The sequence below is a fragment of the Eucyclogobius newberryi genome, unplaced genomic scaffold, assembly GCF_026437365.1.
Source record: "Eucyclogobius newberryi isolate DKJ021-1_F unplaced genomic scaffold, fEucNew1.0.hap1 SCAF_10, whole genome shotgun sequence".
NCBI lineage: Eukaryota > Metazoa > Chordata > Actinopteri > Gobiiformes > Gobiidae > Eucyclogobius > Eucyclogobius newberryi.
The window spans coordinates 27889745-27906905 of NW_027315724.1; the positions used below are offsets into that span (position 1 = coordinate 27889745).

Genomic DNA, 17161 nt, shown 5'->3' on the forward strand with positions numbered 1-17161 from the left:
TTCTAGATAAAAGGCAAGATTTCACCACTATTTAATTTGATCAAAACTTAAAATATAAGTACTTTTAATATTTAGTATTTCAAACTTTTATTTAAATGTTTGAATGGAGTTGCACCTGAACCACCGCAACAGTGTGTGAAGTGTATATGTGTGGCAAGTATGTGGATGCGTGAGTAAATATTGCTGTCCTATAAAATACCGTATTTTCCGGACAATAAGTCGCACCGGAGTATAAGTCGCACCAGCCAAAAAATGCATAATAGAGGAGAAAAAAACATAAATTGCACTGGAGTATGAAATGCAGTTGCAAGTGTGAAAATAACAAATAATATCACATATAAGTCGCTCCGGAGTGTAAGTATATAAGTATAAATATAAGTATAAGTCGCACCCCGGCCGAAACTATGAAAACTTATAGTCCGGAAAATACGGTAGTTGGTCTTTTTTACATATCCACTGTTTTTATAGGTTGTTTTAATAGTTTTAACACTCTTATCTTATCTTATTTAACATCAAACATAGTGAAACCTCATCTGTTAAGGGACTGGTGTTGTGAACTAGCCATGGCCATAAACACTCTGAAAGCTGCATCAGATTACTGCTGATCCATGTTTGTTGTAGCTGTCCCTATCAAATAAATAACAATAAAGACAATTTTGCCTTTTATCTTTACTCAAAACCAATTCATTGTGCTTTTTGTTCTTCAAATCGTCATTGTCTGAAAATCAAAGTTCTTTTGTAATGCAGGTCACAGGGTTTTTGTTTTTTTTAAATCAATTTGAACATTGTGGACTACGCAATATTGCAATCATGGTTTGTTCTGACTGAAAGCGTAAGCCATTTCTGTAAAGACGCACAGTTGCGACACGTTTCCTCTTGGCTTCACAGCGCTACAACTAATCATTTGCCTCTTTCCTGTATTCATACGTTTAGAAGTAGCAGAAAAGCACCCTGTTGTATCACTCCTTCCACTTTAGCCTATCAAACATAATAAAAATGTGAGCTGCTGCACGAGGGAAACCCGAGTGTCACGTGTTGCTCTGTGGGGGTGAACCGAGGACCTGTTTACCACACAGTCTCTGCCTAACAAAGCTTTGCATGAGCAGTCACTGTGTTGCCGCTCCAGACAACAGGCAGCATTTCAGCTTCCCGTCGTCATCTCGCCTCATTGTTTGTACAAGGCAGATCTGTGAAGTCAGGGCCACATTGCCTCTTTTGTGTGTGTGTGTGTGTGCCTCTCTTCTGCTCTTTATTCAGCAGCGCCGCCCCCACGCTGCCACACACTCGCCCAGCCACCCACATAATATCACTTGACATGCCACTCAAGGTCGCCCAATGATTCCCGCTCTGTTCATCCCTTCTGTTCTTGCCATTAGGCTGCTCCCATTTCCCATCTCACCCCCGGGGCCATTGTCTGTAACATACATTAGAGGCTCTCACGTCTGGAGGGCTATTAAATGTACTACCACCTTGCCACCTCCCAGTGAGGCAATAACAAAAGTTGTGCTTTGCTTGATAAACAGCCTAAATCCCTTAATAGAATTTGTCACATAAAAGAGTCAGTTCAAGGCATTATGTACATCATGATAATAGCCTATATATATATATATATATATATATATATATATATGTAAAATGATGAGTAATTGATTAATTTAATGTTATTTCCATGAGCGGTTTTGTACGCAGAATAATACTGGGCTGCTTTGTACAGCGTAAACTCTGTGTTTGTGTATTTGTACAACTGTGAAAGCTTACCCGGAGTCTGCGCCCGTACACAGTGACCTGGCCGCGCGCCTGCTCCTTCCGCTGTCTCCACTCCACCAGGTTGAGCCCGTTGTCAATGGCCAGTGTCACGTTCCTCTTGCTGACGGTGGGGTTGACGGTGCCAGCCAAGAGGTGGGGCTCTGTGTGCAGCGACACCTCCATCCCATTGGCGAGCACCAGGCGCAGTGAGCCGTCCAAACCAATGAAATAACTGTTACGCACTTGATCTAGGAACAAACATGAGGCATAAAGATTAGGAAATAGTAAAACAATGAAAAAAAAAGGCCCCTTTCCCTGATACATAACAGCAAATCTAATGTTTACCAACGGAAGACTAAAGCATAATGATCTAAAATGGTGGCTCAGCAGAAAGGAGGCCTTTAGAGGCAGTATTTAACTGAACACCTGCAATAATGTTGGGCCTGTGACAACAAAGATCAATAGTGAGAGGTTTCACAGCACCAGTAAAGTAAAGTTTTACAGCTGTTGCGGCTGCCTGGAGGATATAGGGGAATGAAAACTATCAAAGCTCCTGGCTTGCCTGTGGCCACAGAGAGGCAAGGTGCAGCACATACAGTATGCACACACACACACACACACACAAACACACGCACGCACGCACGCACACGCACAAACACACACACACACACACGTACGCACAAACACACATACAGAGTCAGAGGGATAAATCTGAGCCTGTCTGTTACTGTCCCCAGGTGACGACAGCCTCAGACCAGTGACTAATGCTTCCACTGTGCATCTCATGCACATTCATCAGCTGACGCCTCCTTTCTGCCTCCTGTCTGTACATCCACACACAGGCAAGGATTAATACTGTTCCCATTAAGGCCAGCACAAAATGAATGGCTTATCAATCCTATCACGCATGAATTATTTAACAAGTAACAATTTAGCATGTCATGAAGTTCAGCTATTTTCCAAATGACTATGTTGTCTTTTGCTCTGGGCATACTGCTGCAGTGCTGCTGAGAAATGGGCAGAGGTGCCAGTGCTGACCTCACTCTAACCTCTCTTCATCATAAAGACACTTGAGGGGTCAGGCCCAGGCCTTTAGGGTGAATTTATCGAAAGGAAAGGTCAGATGATTCATAGCAAGTTTGTACAGGCACTTTAATAAAATTCTACTGTGGATTACTGTTGTTAAATGCTGCTGACATTTGCATATTTATAACTGTCCCTGCTCCAAATTAAAAAAACACTAAAAGGAACTGATAGATTTTACCAATTCAAATTTATAGCATAATCAGAGTTTTCACACAAATGTTTAACGCAAATATTAAAAACATATATGAACTACTATTGTATAATAGTTGTTATTTGAAGATGTTTTTGGGGACATTTGGCCTTGTGTGAGCACCTGTGCCCTGCTTTAGGGCAGTAAAGTACTCACCCTGCAGGAGCGTGTAGAAGGTGCCAGAGGCTGACAGGTTGGTGGTGGCAGTGATATCCTCTTTGTTAGAGCCCTCTGTCTGGATGCGGACTGAGCTGTCTACATCCGTTCGGTAGCTGCTCACGCGGCCCGTGGGGTAAGTGACGTTAGTCAGACGCCCGTAACTGTCATACCTACAAAGACATACACTGATCAGAGCCAGAGAAGCCAAGCAGGGCATGTCACCGCAAACTGCAGAGTAGTACTACCACAGCAGAATAACAAACAGTGTTGAGGAGACTTCACAGGCTATGCGTTTATACGGTTATTTTCATCTGAAATAAAAGATAGACTTGCCTATACAACTACTGATCAAGGGCCAAATCAGATACAGTGCGAGAGGTTTGGGTGGAAAGGAGTAGGAAAAAACATAACATTGTATCATACATTAAAAACAATACATATATACATATATTAAACAAATACAGCAACAGCTTATTTTAATGCAATTCTAGATTCAAAGTAGAGTTTGTGAATATATTATAGTTTTAAATATTTTTAACTAAGTATAAATGAAGTTCCTGAGAATATGCAAATCAGTGTGCTCGTCACAAATAAGAGCCTGAATGGGAAATGAACGGTTTAAATAAGATTGCGAGAGCTTTGAAGTAGGAGCTAGAGAATGGTACATTATTTAGAATGATAATTTCATCTGTACGGAGAGAACAGAAAACCATTTTCAATGTTGCTGCATGCCATAATAAGTAATAATGGGGATATCTGCTATTGGTTTACTGATATTTCCTCCATGGCCAATGCAGATGGAAATAGTGGAATGTTATTTCACTTCAAATATACTTGAGAGAAGCAAAAATGACAAAATAACCCCGAAAATGATATTGAAAGTGTTTGAATACTTCTGATTTGACTAGTACTAAACAGAAGGAGGTGTATATCTGAGCGTGGAGGACTTGGTGGTGGATGGTTATGAGACGTGTCCTGCTTTCTCCTTTTACTGGACAAAGAGAGTGTTCCTGTTTGGCTTCACCTCTCCACAAAAGACCGCGCCCACACGACAGAGACCTCATTCTGGGCGGCCCAGTTTGATCACTGACCCAGAGTCTCTCAATCTCAATTAGGGCCGTGAGCTGGAGCCATTCCTTGAGCTTCACTGCGGAGCTCTAATAGCTGTGGCCTGCTTCGACTCAGCTGCCTATTAGCTTGCTTTCTGTGGACACGAAGGGCACGCAGGGGCACGGCATGCGGCAGACGGAGACGGCTGCTTTCCCCCTGGATAGCCACAAGTCCATTCAGATTGCATCACCTTGTGTCACATGTAGGCTCTGTGACCTTTTATGCAGGGACAATGCAACAAGCCCATTACTACATCTTACCAGTTATTATTATTGTACAATTTACCATTATTATTCCTTTTTTTTTTTTTTTAAATCGACATTTTGAAAAAAGTTCTAACACAAGAAATAAGAATAATATGTTATACTTAAAATACATAATTAAAATGGCATTAAAAGTTTAAGGATTGGATTATTTAGCATAGTGTAGCATCAACGTTGCGTAATTTTGCCTTTTTAATTGTGGGTAAAACTAATATCAAATGTATTTATTCTCTGTATTGTCAGTATCTGCTTTGTGCTGAGGCAGTGCTTGTTTTGTGGATTTTTAAAGTTCTGTGTATTATGTACTATGATGATTGTGCTTTTTATGGATGGAAGTGTCTCTATTTCCTTCCAAATGCATGAATAAAGTGATTTTGCTATTTTATTGATTTTGATATGGGAGAACAACTGACAGACACGTCATAAAAATGAGCATTTGTGCCCCCTTAATTTGAGGTTAAAGCTGCAATTAAGCCTCCTGTGAAAAAATACATGATTGAATGGATTAACAGTAACCTTTAAGTATAAGCACTTATCATAGCAGCAAAAACGCCAGGAGGGCAGCTGAGCATCTGTGTATGCTGCAAATGTCAATGCACAATGATGTGGTCAAGGGTGACATCACAAATATATACACACACAATCTCTTTTGTACTACACTTTGTCCTTGTGCTTCCCTCTGTAGATCTATAGGTTACAGGATGCAAGCAGGCATTAATTAATATGGCTAAAATGGTTAGCTGTGCACTTTGGAGAGCAGAGATAAATGGACGTTGTGATGCTGGCAAATTATTGTTTACACCCGCGGGTGGAGAAGTGACCTTCAAAGCTAATTATTTAACAACAACCGCTTTTCATTGGCTCTTAATGAAAGATTGGTGTGCAGAACGGCTCGGAGGTAAATATAATCTTGACAGAAATGTACGAGGCAAACAGAAAAAGGGAAATGATTTGTTCAATTAGATGCGGTACATAGGTCCACATGGAGGATTGAGTGTTTGTAACTTGTGTTTTCAGGAAAGTACTGCAGCAATAGTACAAAAAAAGTGGAATAATTAAAAAAACGGGCATACATTTTGTGCTTAGGAATTTGGAGGTTTGAATTTGAACTATACGTCTGAATAGGATGGGTTCAGGCTCTTGAAGTTGGTGATGCAATCATTTCAGATGGAGGGCAGGGGACTTTATATAACTCTATGGGAAATTCACAGTTTTTGAAATCCATCAATGTTGAACCTTTTCATGATTTGTTAGATATTAATCCACACATTTGCCATATTAGCTTTGCAGCTTAATGTCCTTTTAACAGGCAACAATCACGTCTTTAGTGCTAGAGTGAAAAACTGTTTTACTTTACTGTTTATTCATGCTCACAGTGAAAAATGTAGTTTCATGTGTATCGGCCAAGTAATTACAGATACATTAATCATAAACCAAGGCTAACAAATCTACAATCCTGACTTTCAAACATCAATATCTGACTTGTCATTCAGCTCGATTTTAAACTGTAGGGATTTTACCAATGCTACGATGTCACGTAAACGCAACCTATTACCTATTAATGGCATTTTTTGGGGGGTTTTCGTTTACTGGTGGTGAAATCCTCCAGTGTCTTCTGTGCATCGCTCACATATTAAACAAGCAAGACTCCCAAGCGCTTGTCACCACCGGCAGCCATTTTCTGAAGAGCCAGGAGAAATAATTGTCTATCCTAACCACCCACTGAACTTGTTTTTGTTGAGGCTGGAGGCAATCAACTCTAACTTGAGATATGCCCGTGCTTGGCTGCTCTGGGTGCCATTTTCACTGCATCGTTGTCTCAAATGACAACCAAACGCAATGCAGGTAGATACGACACGTCTGCCTAAATTAACTGGAGACGCTGAATTGATGTCAAAGTGTTATATTACTGCAGCGAGGTGTAACAGATGCCTGGTCAGCTTATCTGCTTAATCAAACTTTTTGAAATCATCCAATTAGCAGAGAATCCCCATTGACTTCAGCTTCAGGACAGATTGCATGGTAGAACTAAACATCTTGAAAAACTATTACCTCAAGTGTTTCTTCCTATGCATCCTCTTACACTTACAACCGTTTTGGTAGAATGCATGCTAATAGTAAAGATAATAACAAATAATCTAGACCTCAGTAATATTTTAAGTATAATTGCTATAATCATGACAACTAAATGTAATCATAATCTTCTTTAGCAGAAATGTATGGCCGTCATAATTAAAACAAATGCCTATTTAATCATGTGTATATTGACCCACAATAGACACAACTCTGTAAGTATATAGGTTTTTTCATAAAATGTCATGACCAAAGTTGGTTTGTAATCAAATAAAATAAATGAAATCTTGAATCCCTGGAGAGGTAGAGGTCCAGAGCATTCGGATGCTAATCAGGTACTCAGGGTGAGAGAGCCAGGGACACACAAAACAAAGGGGAGACTAATAGCCCATTAAAGGACTGAGAGTAAACAAAAGGCTAGCTTGGTAGAAAACAAAGAGGGTAAGTTTCTGTTGAAACAAAGAGTTTTGTCTACTTCAGGAGGGCCCCCCGGTGGGCATGGCTTACCACAGAATAGAATAAATATCTGAGTTCTGGCCTAAATTTGCTTATTGACAATGACTCTTGGATGAGAGTCGAAACGTCTAGTTTTTTCTAATCTGAGTCCAGATAACTACAACTGAACCTTTTTCTACAATGGACACTCCTGGACGAATGAGGGATTACACCGACATATTTGTAATCAAGATAAATCAATTTAATCTTAGCAAATATGAAACTTAGGCCTTGAGTCTGTTCATGGTGGCGGTAGGTAATATATCAAAACACTATCATTTTAATATTGAGACTCTTGTTTATACAGACCCTCATTTTAGTCAATACCACCCCTAATATGAAGTTGCTTAGGCGATATTCGGTTGTCAATAAGTGTCAACAACATATACAAACTATTATCTGGCTACTTACTCATAGAAGGTTGTCCATCCATTCTCGTTCGTCTTTGTTGCTAGAAGTCCTGAGCTGCCGTGGTAGGTCATCAAGGATAATTCTTGACCCTGAGCTCCAACGCTCTTCAGAGCACTGTTAGTTCCCATGGTGAACCAAAATGTCCGCCCATCAGGAACCATAAGCCACAGAGGCATGCCCGTAGTGTCCCGCCTTATAATGATTGTATTTTTGTTTTTATCTGTGATGGTGCTCAGGTCTCCTGCTCCAGAGTAAGTAAGATTATACAAATGGTCTCCAGTAGTCAGACTTTGAGTATAAATATGGCTGCCATTGGAGTCGAAGAGATAGAGCTCGTCGTTAATGGGAGATGACACTTCATACATACTGAGAGGGTTCAGGAATGGCTTGTTTTTGCGCACATAGCGGATTCGGATGTTGCCCAAATCTGCAATGTAAAGTTCTCCATCTGGGCACACTGCCAGTGAAGATGGAGCATTGAGTTTAGCGTCTTTAGCATAGCCTTCATCGCCGGAGTAGCAGTCACAGTTTGCATCGTTCTTACAGTCACAGCCGCTCGGGGCCCCAGCCACAATAGAGATCTCTCCATTGGTGGACACCTGTCGGACTCTGTTAATTTTCTTCTCATCTGACTCAGCGATGTACAAAACGCCAGTGTGGGAGACAGCCAGGGCATTAGCAGACTCCAGTGTAGCATGAATAGCCACTTTGCTCATGAGGAAGTGGTCAATCCCAGGGACTTGGCAGTGCATGGGGCGCCCGGCCACAATTCGGACCTGGTGGTTTTCTGAGATCTGCAGCACCACATTGTTATCCAGCACATAGAGGGAGTTGTCCATGGGACTCACAGCCAGGTCTGTGGGCCACTCAAGACGCACCTGTAAAAGATAATAATACCAATGTGAGCTAAGTATTGATTTTTTATCTTTTACCAGAGAGTTTCCCCAAAGGAAAATGTTCCCAATGCAATATAAAAGGTGTAAACAGCCGACAGATATTGTGTATTACAAAGAGGCAGAAACATTTTATAATCGGATAAGAAATAAATAGCAGTGGGTTCCATCTTAAGGGGGAGAGCACAAAATGATGACTTCCAAGATCAAAGATAACACTGGCAAACAGAGGACAGAACAAGGAGAGATCATTCAAATGATCAGATTAACTGGAAAAAGCACAGAGCCATTGATCACAGGAGGAGGCAGCACCAAAGGCCTGCTCGGTGCATTCGTCACTGCACAGTTTTCCCCTATATGGGTTATTCATTTTGTAATGACAAAAGATTGTATGGGTCCTTGAAAAGAACAGGAGAACACTCACAAAATGAAGGAGTGTCTCATGGCCACCTAAATGATGACTTATTGTTCCCTAAACAATGTATCAGGCTTTTAACAAATTGGAATGATTGGATTCATCCAATTCACCAGTCTCCATTTCACTTATGATCCAAGAAGGATCTCCTAGGACCATGATATTAAGTGCCATATTTCAATGCAAGCCGTGGCGCACCAACAAAAGAGACTGATTAATCCCTGGTCCACAGCACAAAGACAAGATCACGTCTATTATAAAAAATGCTATCTTGGCATGGCTTTGGGTACTCTTTGTCACAAAGAAAAATGAGGACTGGGAAGGTGATCAAATTCTCGTAATTGCATGAAATGAATAAACCATGTGATCTTTTGATGAGTTTTTGCATGTCAATAATAAATCAAATCAAAAGCTTCAATCCCCTTAAGAAAATGACACATTGTTTCAATGATGAACAGTAAGAAAAAAAATCATCTAATTTGAAACGGTCCCACAAGCTCATTCTCACCTCAAAATGCAGGAGTTTAACACAAAAAGACATTGGGCACATATCACAAAGAGGAGTCTGTCAGGAACATAAGCTGCCTCTGAGAGAACAGAAATGCATTTACCAGAAAATTAAAGGGAGACTTTCTATTTCTTAAAACCTATTTCTTGTCAACACTGGCGGTTAAATATTTCATGAGGCTGTGTGGAGTGACTCAGGGGAGCTGCCTGTAAGGAGGTTTTCACGCCACTCTGACTGATGAGGGGATATTTCCCGAGCTGCTGTCCCATATGCTGTAACCCGATCACTGCCTCACCGTTCAGCAGTGGGGCAGCTGTCAGCAAGTCGACGATACACCTAATGGAATCAAATTAGACCTATTTATACATATACATATACATATACTTTAATGACATTTTCCATTAGTACTGTAACGACTGTTTTCTCATGCCAGCAGGATACTTTTTGATGAATACATGAGATTTGAATTGAGTGTCACACCTGGAGCTCTGATAAAGCTTTCTTATGTGAAATGTGTTTAAGTTATGTGGTTTTAAGACATGGGTTCCCTCCATTTCTGAACCCAACAGCAGCTGTGCCAAGAATATTTTTAAAACTTCAGACATAAAATAATTCATCAAAACAAGACAAAACAAATATAAATATCTTTTAAACAAGTTCACGTTCCTGTCCTTGGGCGTGGTAATAAAAAGTTTATGAAGAGAGAGGTTACAGAGTTTTGCTGCAGTGCACAGATGGCATGGCAAGATATCAACGCCCTTCCTTATCAGATGAGCGACAGAAATATGAGTCCTTTTGGTCTCAAACAGGTGAGGGCCGGAAAAGTAATGACCACTGTGATGAGGCTCCTCCAGAGAAATGCTGATCCAACGGCAGGCGCGGGGAGTGTTTGAAAGGGGTGAGATGAATATTTAATAGATGCTTTTTACTGTCTTCTGCTGGCAGAGCCAGTGTGATTTGCCATTGTCAGTGATGCCTTGAGCTTGCTGCGAGGAGAGTATACAGAGGTATGAAGGACGTGTTGAAGGGCTGCTGAGGTAAAGGTTACAAGGGCCAAGGCGTTTCCCAAGGGCTTGAAATGGGCAGCGTCATCCACTGAATGCATACTACGATATACACAAAGGTTCTCTACTCCCAGAGTCCCCTACAGACCTGACAGCTGGCCGTGTACCACAACAAAACAAAATGTGACTCAAATGTTAATCTAATGCACCAAAAAGTTTTGCTTAGTTGTTAGTTACTTTGCCACGATTGAGCTTTAACAAAGCACATGATACTAGGCTAATATATGACTATGTTTTATAATATCTGAATTCCAATGATATGCTTACATTATGATGTTACAAAATGTCCATAAATTTACCACACACTGCGTTTATATCGGTGTTTAAGGTTAAATTACACTGTCCTCTGCATTAGACCCATCCTCCAATGCTGTCAGGAGCAATGGGCTCCACAGAGCAGCGTCCGGGGGCCCAGTTCTACATCTTGGATCAGGGCTCCCCTAAATAAAGATAAGACATTGGCTCACCTCAAAACCTGCCCTGTCCCTGCTACCACAATGCTGTTTTAAACGCATACCATTTCATTTCATTGGTTAAATGGTTTTGAATTAAAACTATAAAGAATAGAATATACAGTATATTAATTAAACGCCTGCCATTACTGTTCAGCGTTTACTGTAAATTAAAAATTACTGTTGTGGAAGACTTTACTTGAATTACATAAATAGTCCAAGGGAAATAGTGCAGAGGCAGCTGGAGAGTGCAAAGGGGCTGTGCATTCACCTCCAACAGAGCGTCCGTGGAGTGACCCCAGCACAGTGTCCTTGCCTGGGGGAAGTGCTACACACGCTGCTGTGTGTCTGCTTATGTAGCGCTATGTGTTTGCCTGCATTACTGAACATGTGTGCATGAATCAGTGGCCAGTGGGGTTAAGGGTCATCCTCCTTGCTCCCTGCAGCTGTAGGTCAACACTGTATCTGACTGGGCTGCTGTGGACATTTGACACAAACATGCAGGCCCCGGGACTCGAGTGCCGCTATCGATTGAGCTCAAATCACTGCTTCTGTTCAGTTCTCCAAAACATTTTTATACATTTGCTAGCAAAAGAAAAGACTACTTCTTTAAAGGCAATACTTCTGGCAAAAGAACTCGCAATAAAGTATTAACAGAAAATTCATTATAGCTGTCATTAAAATACATACATTTTTAACATTAATTCTAGAGCACAGACTACAGCGCAGAGTCGGGCCTATAAGTAGACATTGCCTTTTGGAATGGGCAGGTAGCTTCCACTTTCAGAACAAAAGCTCACTTGGGACCAGAGGCAAAGTGAAGAGCGAGGTCAGTAAAGGAGAGATAGAGGTTAAAAAGCCTGCACCGGCTGCACAGGGCACAGAGGGTCGTACCTGAGAAATGTCCATGACAGCATCACAGCTGAGGGGTCGGGCAGAGGTCAGGTCATTAAAGCCCAGAAGAGTGGAGATGATACCGTTCTGATCAATCCTGCGAATCATGGTCCCATCCACGAAGAAGATTACGCCGTACTTGTCCACAGTAATGCCTGCGGAGAGGCAAAATTACCATTATTTATTTAGATTATCAGTAACTTAATTTGAGGTCACATCTCTAAATGACAATAAAAGGTTTCTTACTGCGGTGAAAATGTAAAGACTAACAGTAGCCCTGGAAACTAATGCTTCAATTGATTTTTAGAATCAATAACAGGGAACAATAGAAACATCCAAATAGATGACGCCTACTGTAGATATCGATTCAATTAGAACAGAAATCTCATCAATACAGTCTCATTTCTAATGCTCTTTCAGACGCCAATAAAGCTTTGCAGTATTATGTGAGAAAGCCACAGTATAATAACTTTAGCGATAAGAAAGGTTCACATTTTATCCGGAGCGCTTTGGATTAAAATGTGAAGACAAAAACATGGCATAAAGCAGCTTGAGGAGATAATGCTGTATTTTGATACCTATATTGTGCACATAAATTTGCTTTACCTCTGGGGTTGGTGAGCGTAGCCTCCACAGCCTTCCCTCCGTCTCCGCAGCGAGTGTCGTCATACGGCAGACACTGGTCGCCCGTGCCTGCCACCAGCTCCAGGTTCTTGGCCACATCCTTCACCAGACTGAGCGACTTCACCTTAAATACCTTTCTGCTGCTGGTGTCGGAGAGGTACACGGCCCCGTTGACTGGACTGGTGGCCAGATAGTACTTGTGAGCTGGGCTGTTGCTAAGAGAAGAAGAGAGAGAGCAAGCTAGTGAATAAAAATGCCCTCTACTCAAATCTCATCAATCATGTAATGGATAAACTGATTGAGTAGTAAGATTCAAACATTGAAAGTTAGGACATTGCAAAAATAAAAACATCTGCTGTGGACAAAAAGTCAATTTTAGGAGCAGCACAAAACATCTATGATATAATTTCCCTTAACATCCCGTCTGTATATATATATATATATATATATATATATATATATATATATATATATATATATATATATATATATATATATATATTGTGTATTATATAAAAAATCTGAATAGTTTATGCTTTTGGAAAAGGAGCAAAGAGAGAGAGAGAGAATACAAAAATACAACCTGTACCAGTGTTGACCCAGTTATTTTGCTCCGTGTTATTGCTAAAAGTACACAGTATATTTTTGATTTCCTTTATGACTTTTTACCAGTACATACACAAATACATAGTTGAAGCTGCAATTCCAACACATTATGCATCTATCAACAAGAGATTCCACCACAAAACATTAAACCCCAGACCAAGTCAAGAAAGTAATCCTTTGAATCCACAGGAGGTTGCAGAAAATGACAGACTGACAAAACAACTGAGCAAAATCAATCCCCGTGGGTAGAACTCATGCAATCTATCGACAGGCTTCTGTCAGAACCTAACAAAGATGTCTCATGATGAATCCTGGGCAATACCAGTACCAATACAAATACTTACTTATAACTAAATCAATTATATAGCTGGCAGGTGTTTGAATACAACGTTGAAACTAATAGATTGGCAATCGTTAAATGTCAAATGTTAAGATATAGACAGAGACATAAACCTAGTCTCGATAAGCCTAAGAGGCCTGTGCTGCATTCTCAGGGCCAGGTACAACACATTTCTGACAAAGCTGATAAGTATTATGAAAAAAAAAAGCTGTCAGCGGGATGTCATTGAAAGTGGATTAAGACAGAACTCAGCTCTAACCTTGAGGCCACAAGAGGTGTGACAGTGCCAAGTATTTTTAGTATTATTTTTAAAGTAAAGAAAGACCGGTGCTTTCAAATTGTTGGCTTTCTGCAGACGATTTTAAATGACAATTGACCTTCGGTAAATCAGTGTTGATACGGCTTAGCTGTAAACCTGAGGCTCATGTCACCAGCAGCCACTGACAAATTGTACTGATCTGTTACTTAACAGCACGGAGCAGGTACACCAAGGTTCAATGAAAGCTCTCTTGAGTAGGTCACTAGCAAGCTTCAATAAACCAATTCTACTTTGCATCCTCTCTGCCATGTGAAATCGGCTGATACCTTATCAGCTGCAAGTCGCATGTAGAACAGTGCTGGTCCCCCATCGAGTTTCAAACGATGAGATGTTATTCGCTGACCTTGAGCTGCATACTCCATCTATATTCACTAACAATATCTAGTTTGCTGAAGATAATTGGATTTTGCTGCATGCTGGCATTGCATCAGGGCTGAACGTGTGAACGGAGCGTCCGATGTAGGGGGTGAACACTGCATTGAGACCATGTCCCAGTCCTAGTGTACACATGAACAGGAGGTTACCACCCATTTCATACAGCCACACGCTGTGTTCTCCAGTATAAATCTTCTTTTTAGCATGCAAATGCCTTTGGAGTACAAAGACCAAAGGACGCAGGCAGTGGCATTTCTCTCAGCTTTGTTAGTGATGTGAATGTTTAAAGGCATGTTCAGCACATCAAAACATCAGCTAAAGATATGCAGTCAAAAATAAGGGATATTCACTAAATCAGGAGGTTCTATTAAGTGTGTGGTGGTAAAACAAAGCCTCATAGCCTTTCATCTTCAAAGTGACTACAAACTGCTCAGCCAAAGTCATGACCTCATGATTGAAAATCAATCAATAGCCCTTGGCCTGACACAAGCGATCTAAAGACAGGCGTACTCTCGCCTCGATCTGCTGCTGGAAAGATTTGCTCTGTTCCTGGGACCAGATACTATCTAGTCTTGCTCAGAATAAATTGGCACATGTCACAGTTTTATCAAACCCATTGTACTGTCAACTATAAAATGATGTTCCCTCATGAAGCCTCAATGCATCAAAACATAGTCCACTCAATATGAAATTTCTTCAATAGAAAAACTTTCTGCCAATAAAGAGCAGATTTGAAGATAAAATAACAAATTTTTGCCTTGTCCTCCCTATAAACACAACATAGCTTACCTATGCCTGAAGTCTTTATTTCTGTGTTCCCACAGAAGCAGAAAAACAAAAGAGATAGAAGGCATATGTTAGTTGTTAATGAAAGAAAGCAGTTAGTGACAAACATTAAAGACAGGTGGGTTTAGCTGCAAAACAAACTGTACTTAATTAGTGCATTCTCTGTTAAACGGTGCATGTTTACAGCGTGTGTGGCAGACCCACATTATCTTAGCAGGTGTTCAGGAGAGCTGCCCCTCTTACCTGAGCTCCAGGACACTGGTGACATTTCCTGTGGTGAAAATCCTCCTCACATAGTTAAAGTCTCCAACATAAAGACTCCCATCAGAGCCACAGGCCAGAGCCACAGGGGCCAGCAGCTTGTTCCCATCGGCAAGCCCGTTACAGCTGGGGCAGGAGATACTGCGCCTGCGTCCGTTCCCCATCACACTGCCGATCACCGGAGGCTGCTGCGAGATGAAGACGTTCTCCCCATTCCCCATGTGAAGAATACCTGATAGAGGCAGAGGACAAAATATATTTTAGTATCGATTGGGTTTTTGTTTTTTAAGGAACAGGTGTTGTGGCCAAACATGGTGGTATCTGTAAACCACTTTAAATGAGTGCAGGTGCAGCAGGGGGAAATCTTTAATGTATCAAACACATTTTGGGGAATGCATTATGAAAAAAACACACACACCTGGAAACACAGACTCTTTTAACAGAAAATACAGACTTTATATTACTTTTCATATTTAGTAAAATAACTAAATGGAATAAAATCTGTAAGTAAAAATATGTTGCATGTGGTTTTAGTCCATGCACAAAACACATTTTCCCCCACTTGGTTTTGCCAAAAAATACTGGAAAATGTTCAAATATGCAAATGTACAGATGTTCCCACAGCCCGATCAGTCTAATCATATTTGAAATTCAGGATCCGTGTCCGTGCTTGTTTTTCTGCTTGTGGTCTTACTTGGTGACCTGAGCTCTTTGACCAGCGCAACATTTGGTGCATCAAAAAACATCAGCAGAGCATCGCTTCCCTGGGTCATGCTTTAATCATAGGTACTGGTGCAGCGAGCCGCAAGACTGATACCAATTAAATTATCGGTGATTCCGAAAATGCCGGGCCTGAACAAGACAGGAATGATGAAACGGCGACTGGGGGAGAGAGCGGTGGAAAGATACACTCAGCAGGTTTGGTGACAGATCAAAGTGGCACCTTCCTAAGCACTTATCATATAAGTATGCCTCGTCTCCTCCGATGAGCCCTCACAGATACCCAAAGAAAAGCCAAAACCCACGACAGTGATGAACAAAATCCTATCTTCCTTTTCTGCATTGGTCAGTAATTTGACAGCAATAGAAAAATACATCCCTTTCACCTTCGTACAATCACGTAAGTCATATTTATGGAGACAAATATTGTAGAAATGCCACCACGGGATGCAGAGACAGAGAGATCCAAGAAAATTGCCTTGTTTGTCAACCGTATAATTTATAAAGCTGTCGTGAATACATTTGAAAAAAATTTCAAAAGACAATGGATAAGAGATAAATAAGAATCCTCACCACTTTGTATATTGAGAGCGTGGTGCTTATCAACTGTCCATCCACCTAATTTGGACGCAGTTTTCTCATATCCTTGTAGAACAGCAGTCCTTTTCTCCCACAAAATTAGATCCGGGCATGACTCATACTCGAAACCAACAGATACTAGAAAAGATACATCATAAAAAACATAAGAACAACATAAAATGACGTAAGTAGTAAATAGTAAAAGCAATTATATTAACATACTTACCAAAAGCCTCCGACAGCCCATAAACTTTCTGACTGTAGACATCTGCCTTATCCCATACAAAGTCATACGAGAGGTTGGGGGCTGCAGGGAACCACTTTCTGAACAGCCGTCCCTCCACAGCAACCATGAGGTGAACTTTCATCAAGTTGAAAGGGATTGTGGGATGGGTCAGGGTCACCCGCAGTATGGACTTGTAACCCGCGGTCCTGCTGCTTAAGTAGCTGAGCCTCATATCCGTTCCAGGAATGGGCACTTCCTCCTGCAGAGACTAGATGCAAAAACAAAGCATGTTTATTGGCAGGAAGTGAAGCTACAACCCACTATGTTAGTAACTATGGCAGGGCCCACTTTCATTACCAAAGGTCATACGTGTTTAAAATAACTCATCAAACATCTTCAGTATTGTATTCTGAATAATTGGAATACCATAAGTTGTCTTATATTTGAAAAAAAAAAAAAAAAAAACACACCACAGGATTAAAACTGCTTTATGTTTGTTGCACTATTTGTTCTGCATGTGTTTTTTCACTGAGAAAGAAAAAACACACATTCACGCACTGCAAGAG

At 40.9% G+C, this 17161-nt stretch overlaps 1 protein-coding gene across 2 annotated transcripts in view; it reads right to left on the reverse strand.

Moving 5' to 3' along the window:
* tenm4 (teneurin transmembrane protein 4) overlaps positions 1 to 17161 on the reverse strand; it is a 120391-nt gene that overhangs the window by 14316 nt on the left and 88914 nt on the right. Inside the window, exons 21-29 of one of the 2 annotated variants that reach the window (XM_072453164.1) lie at positions 16596 to 16863; positions 16364 to 16507; positions 15053 to 15302; positions 14813 to 14833; positions 12366 to 12598; positions 11760 to 11914; positions 7534 to 8411; positions 3179 to 3351; positions 1759 to 1994 (exon numbers count right to left, since the gene is read on the reverse strand). In XM_072453164.1, coding sequence (XP_072309265.1) covers positions 1759 to 1994; positions 3179 to 3351; positions 7534 to 8411; positions 11760 to 11914; positions 12366 to 12598; positions 14813 to 14833; positions 15053 to 15302; positions 16364 to 16507; positions 16596 to 16863 — 2358 coding nt within the window. The remainder of the gene's footprint in view (positions 1 to 1758; positions 1995 to 3178; positions 3352 to 7533; positions 8412 to 11759; positions 11915 to 12365; positions 12599 to 14812; positions 14834 to 15052; positions 15303 to 16363; positions 16508 to 16595; positions 16864 to 17161) is intronic. The other variant, XM_072453172.1, reaches the window with a different exon arrangement.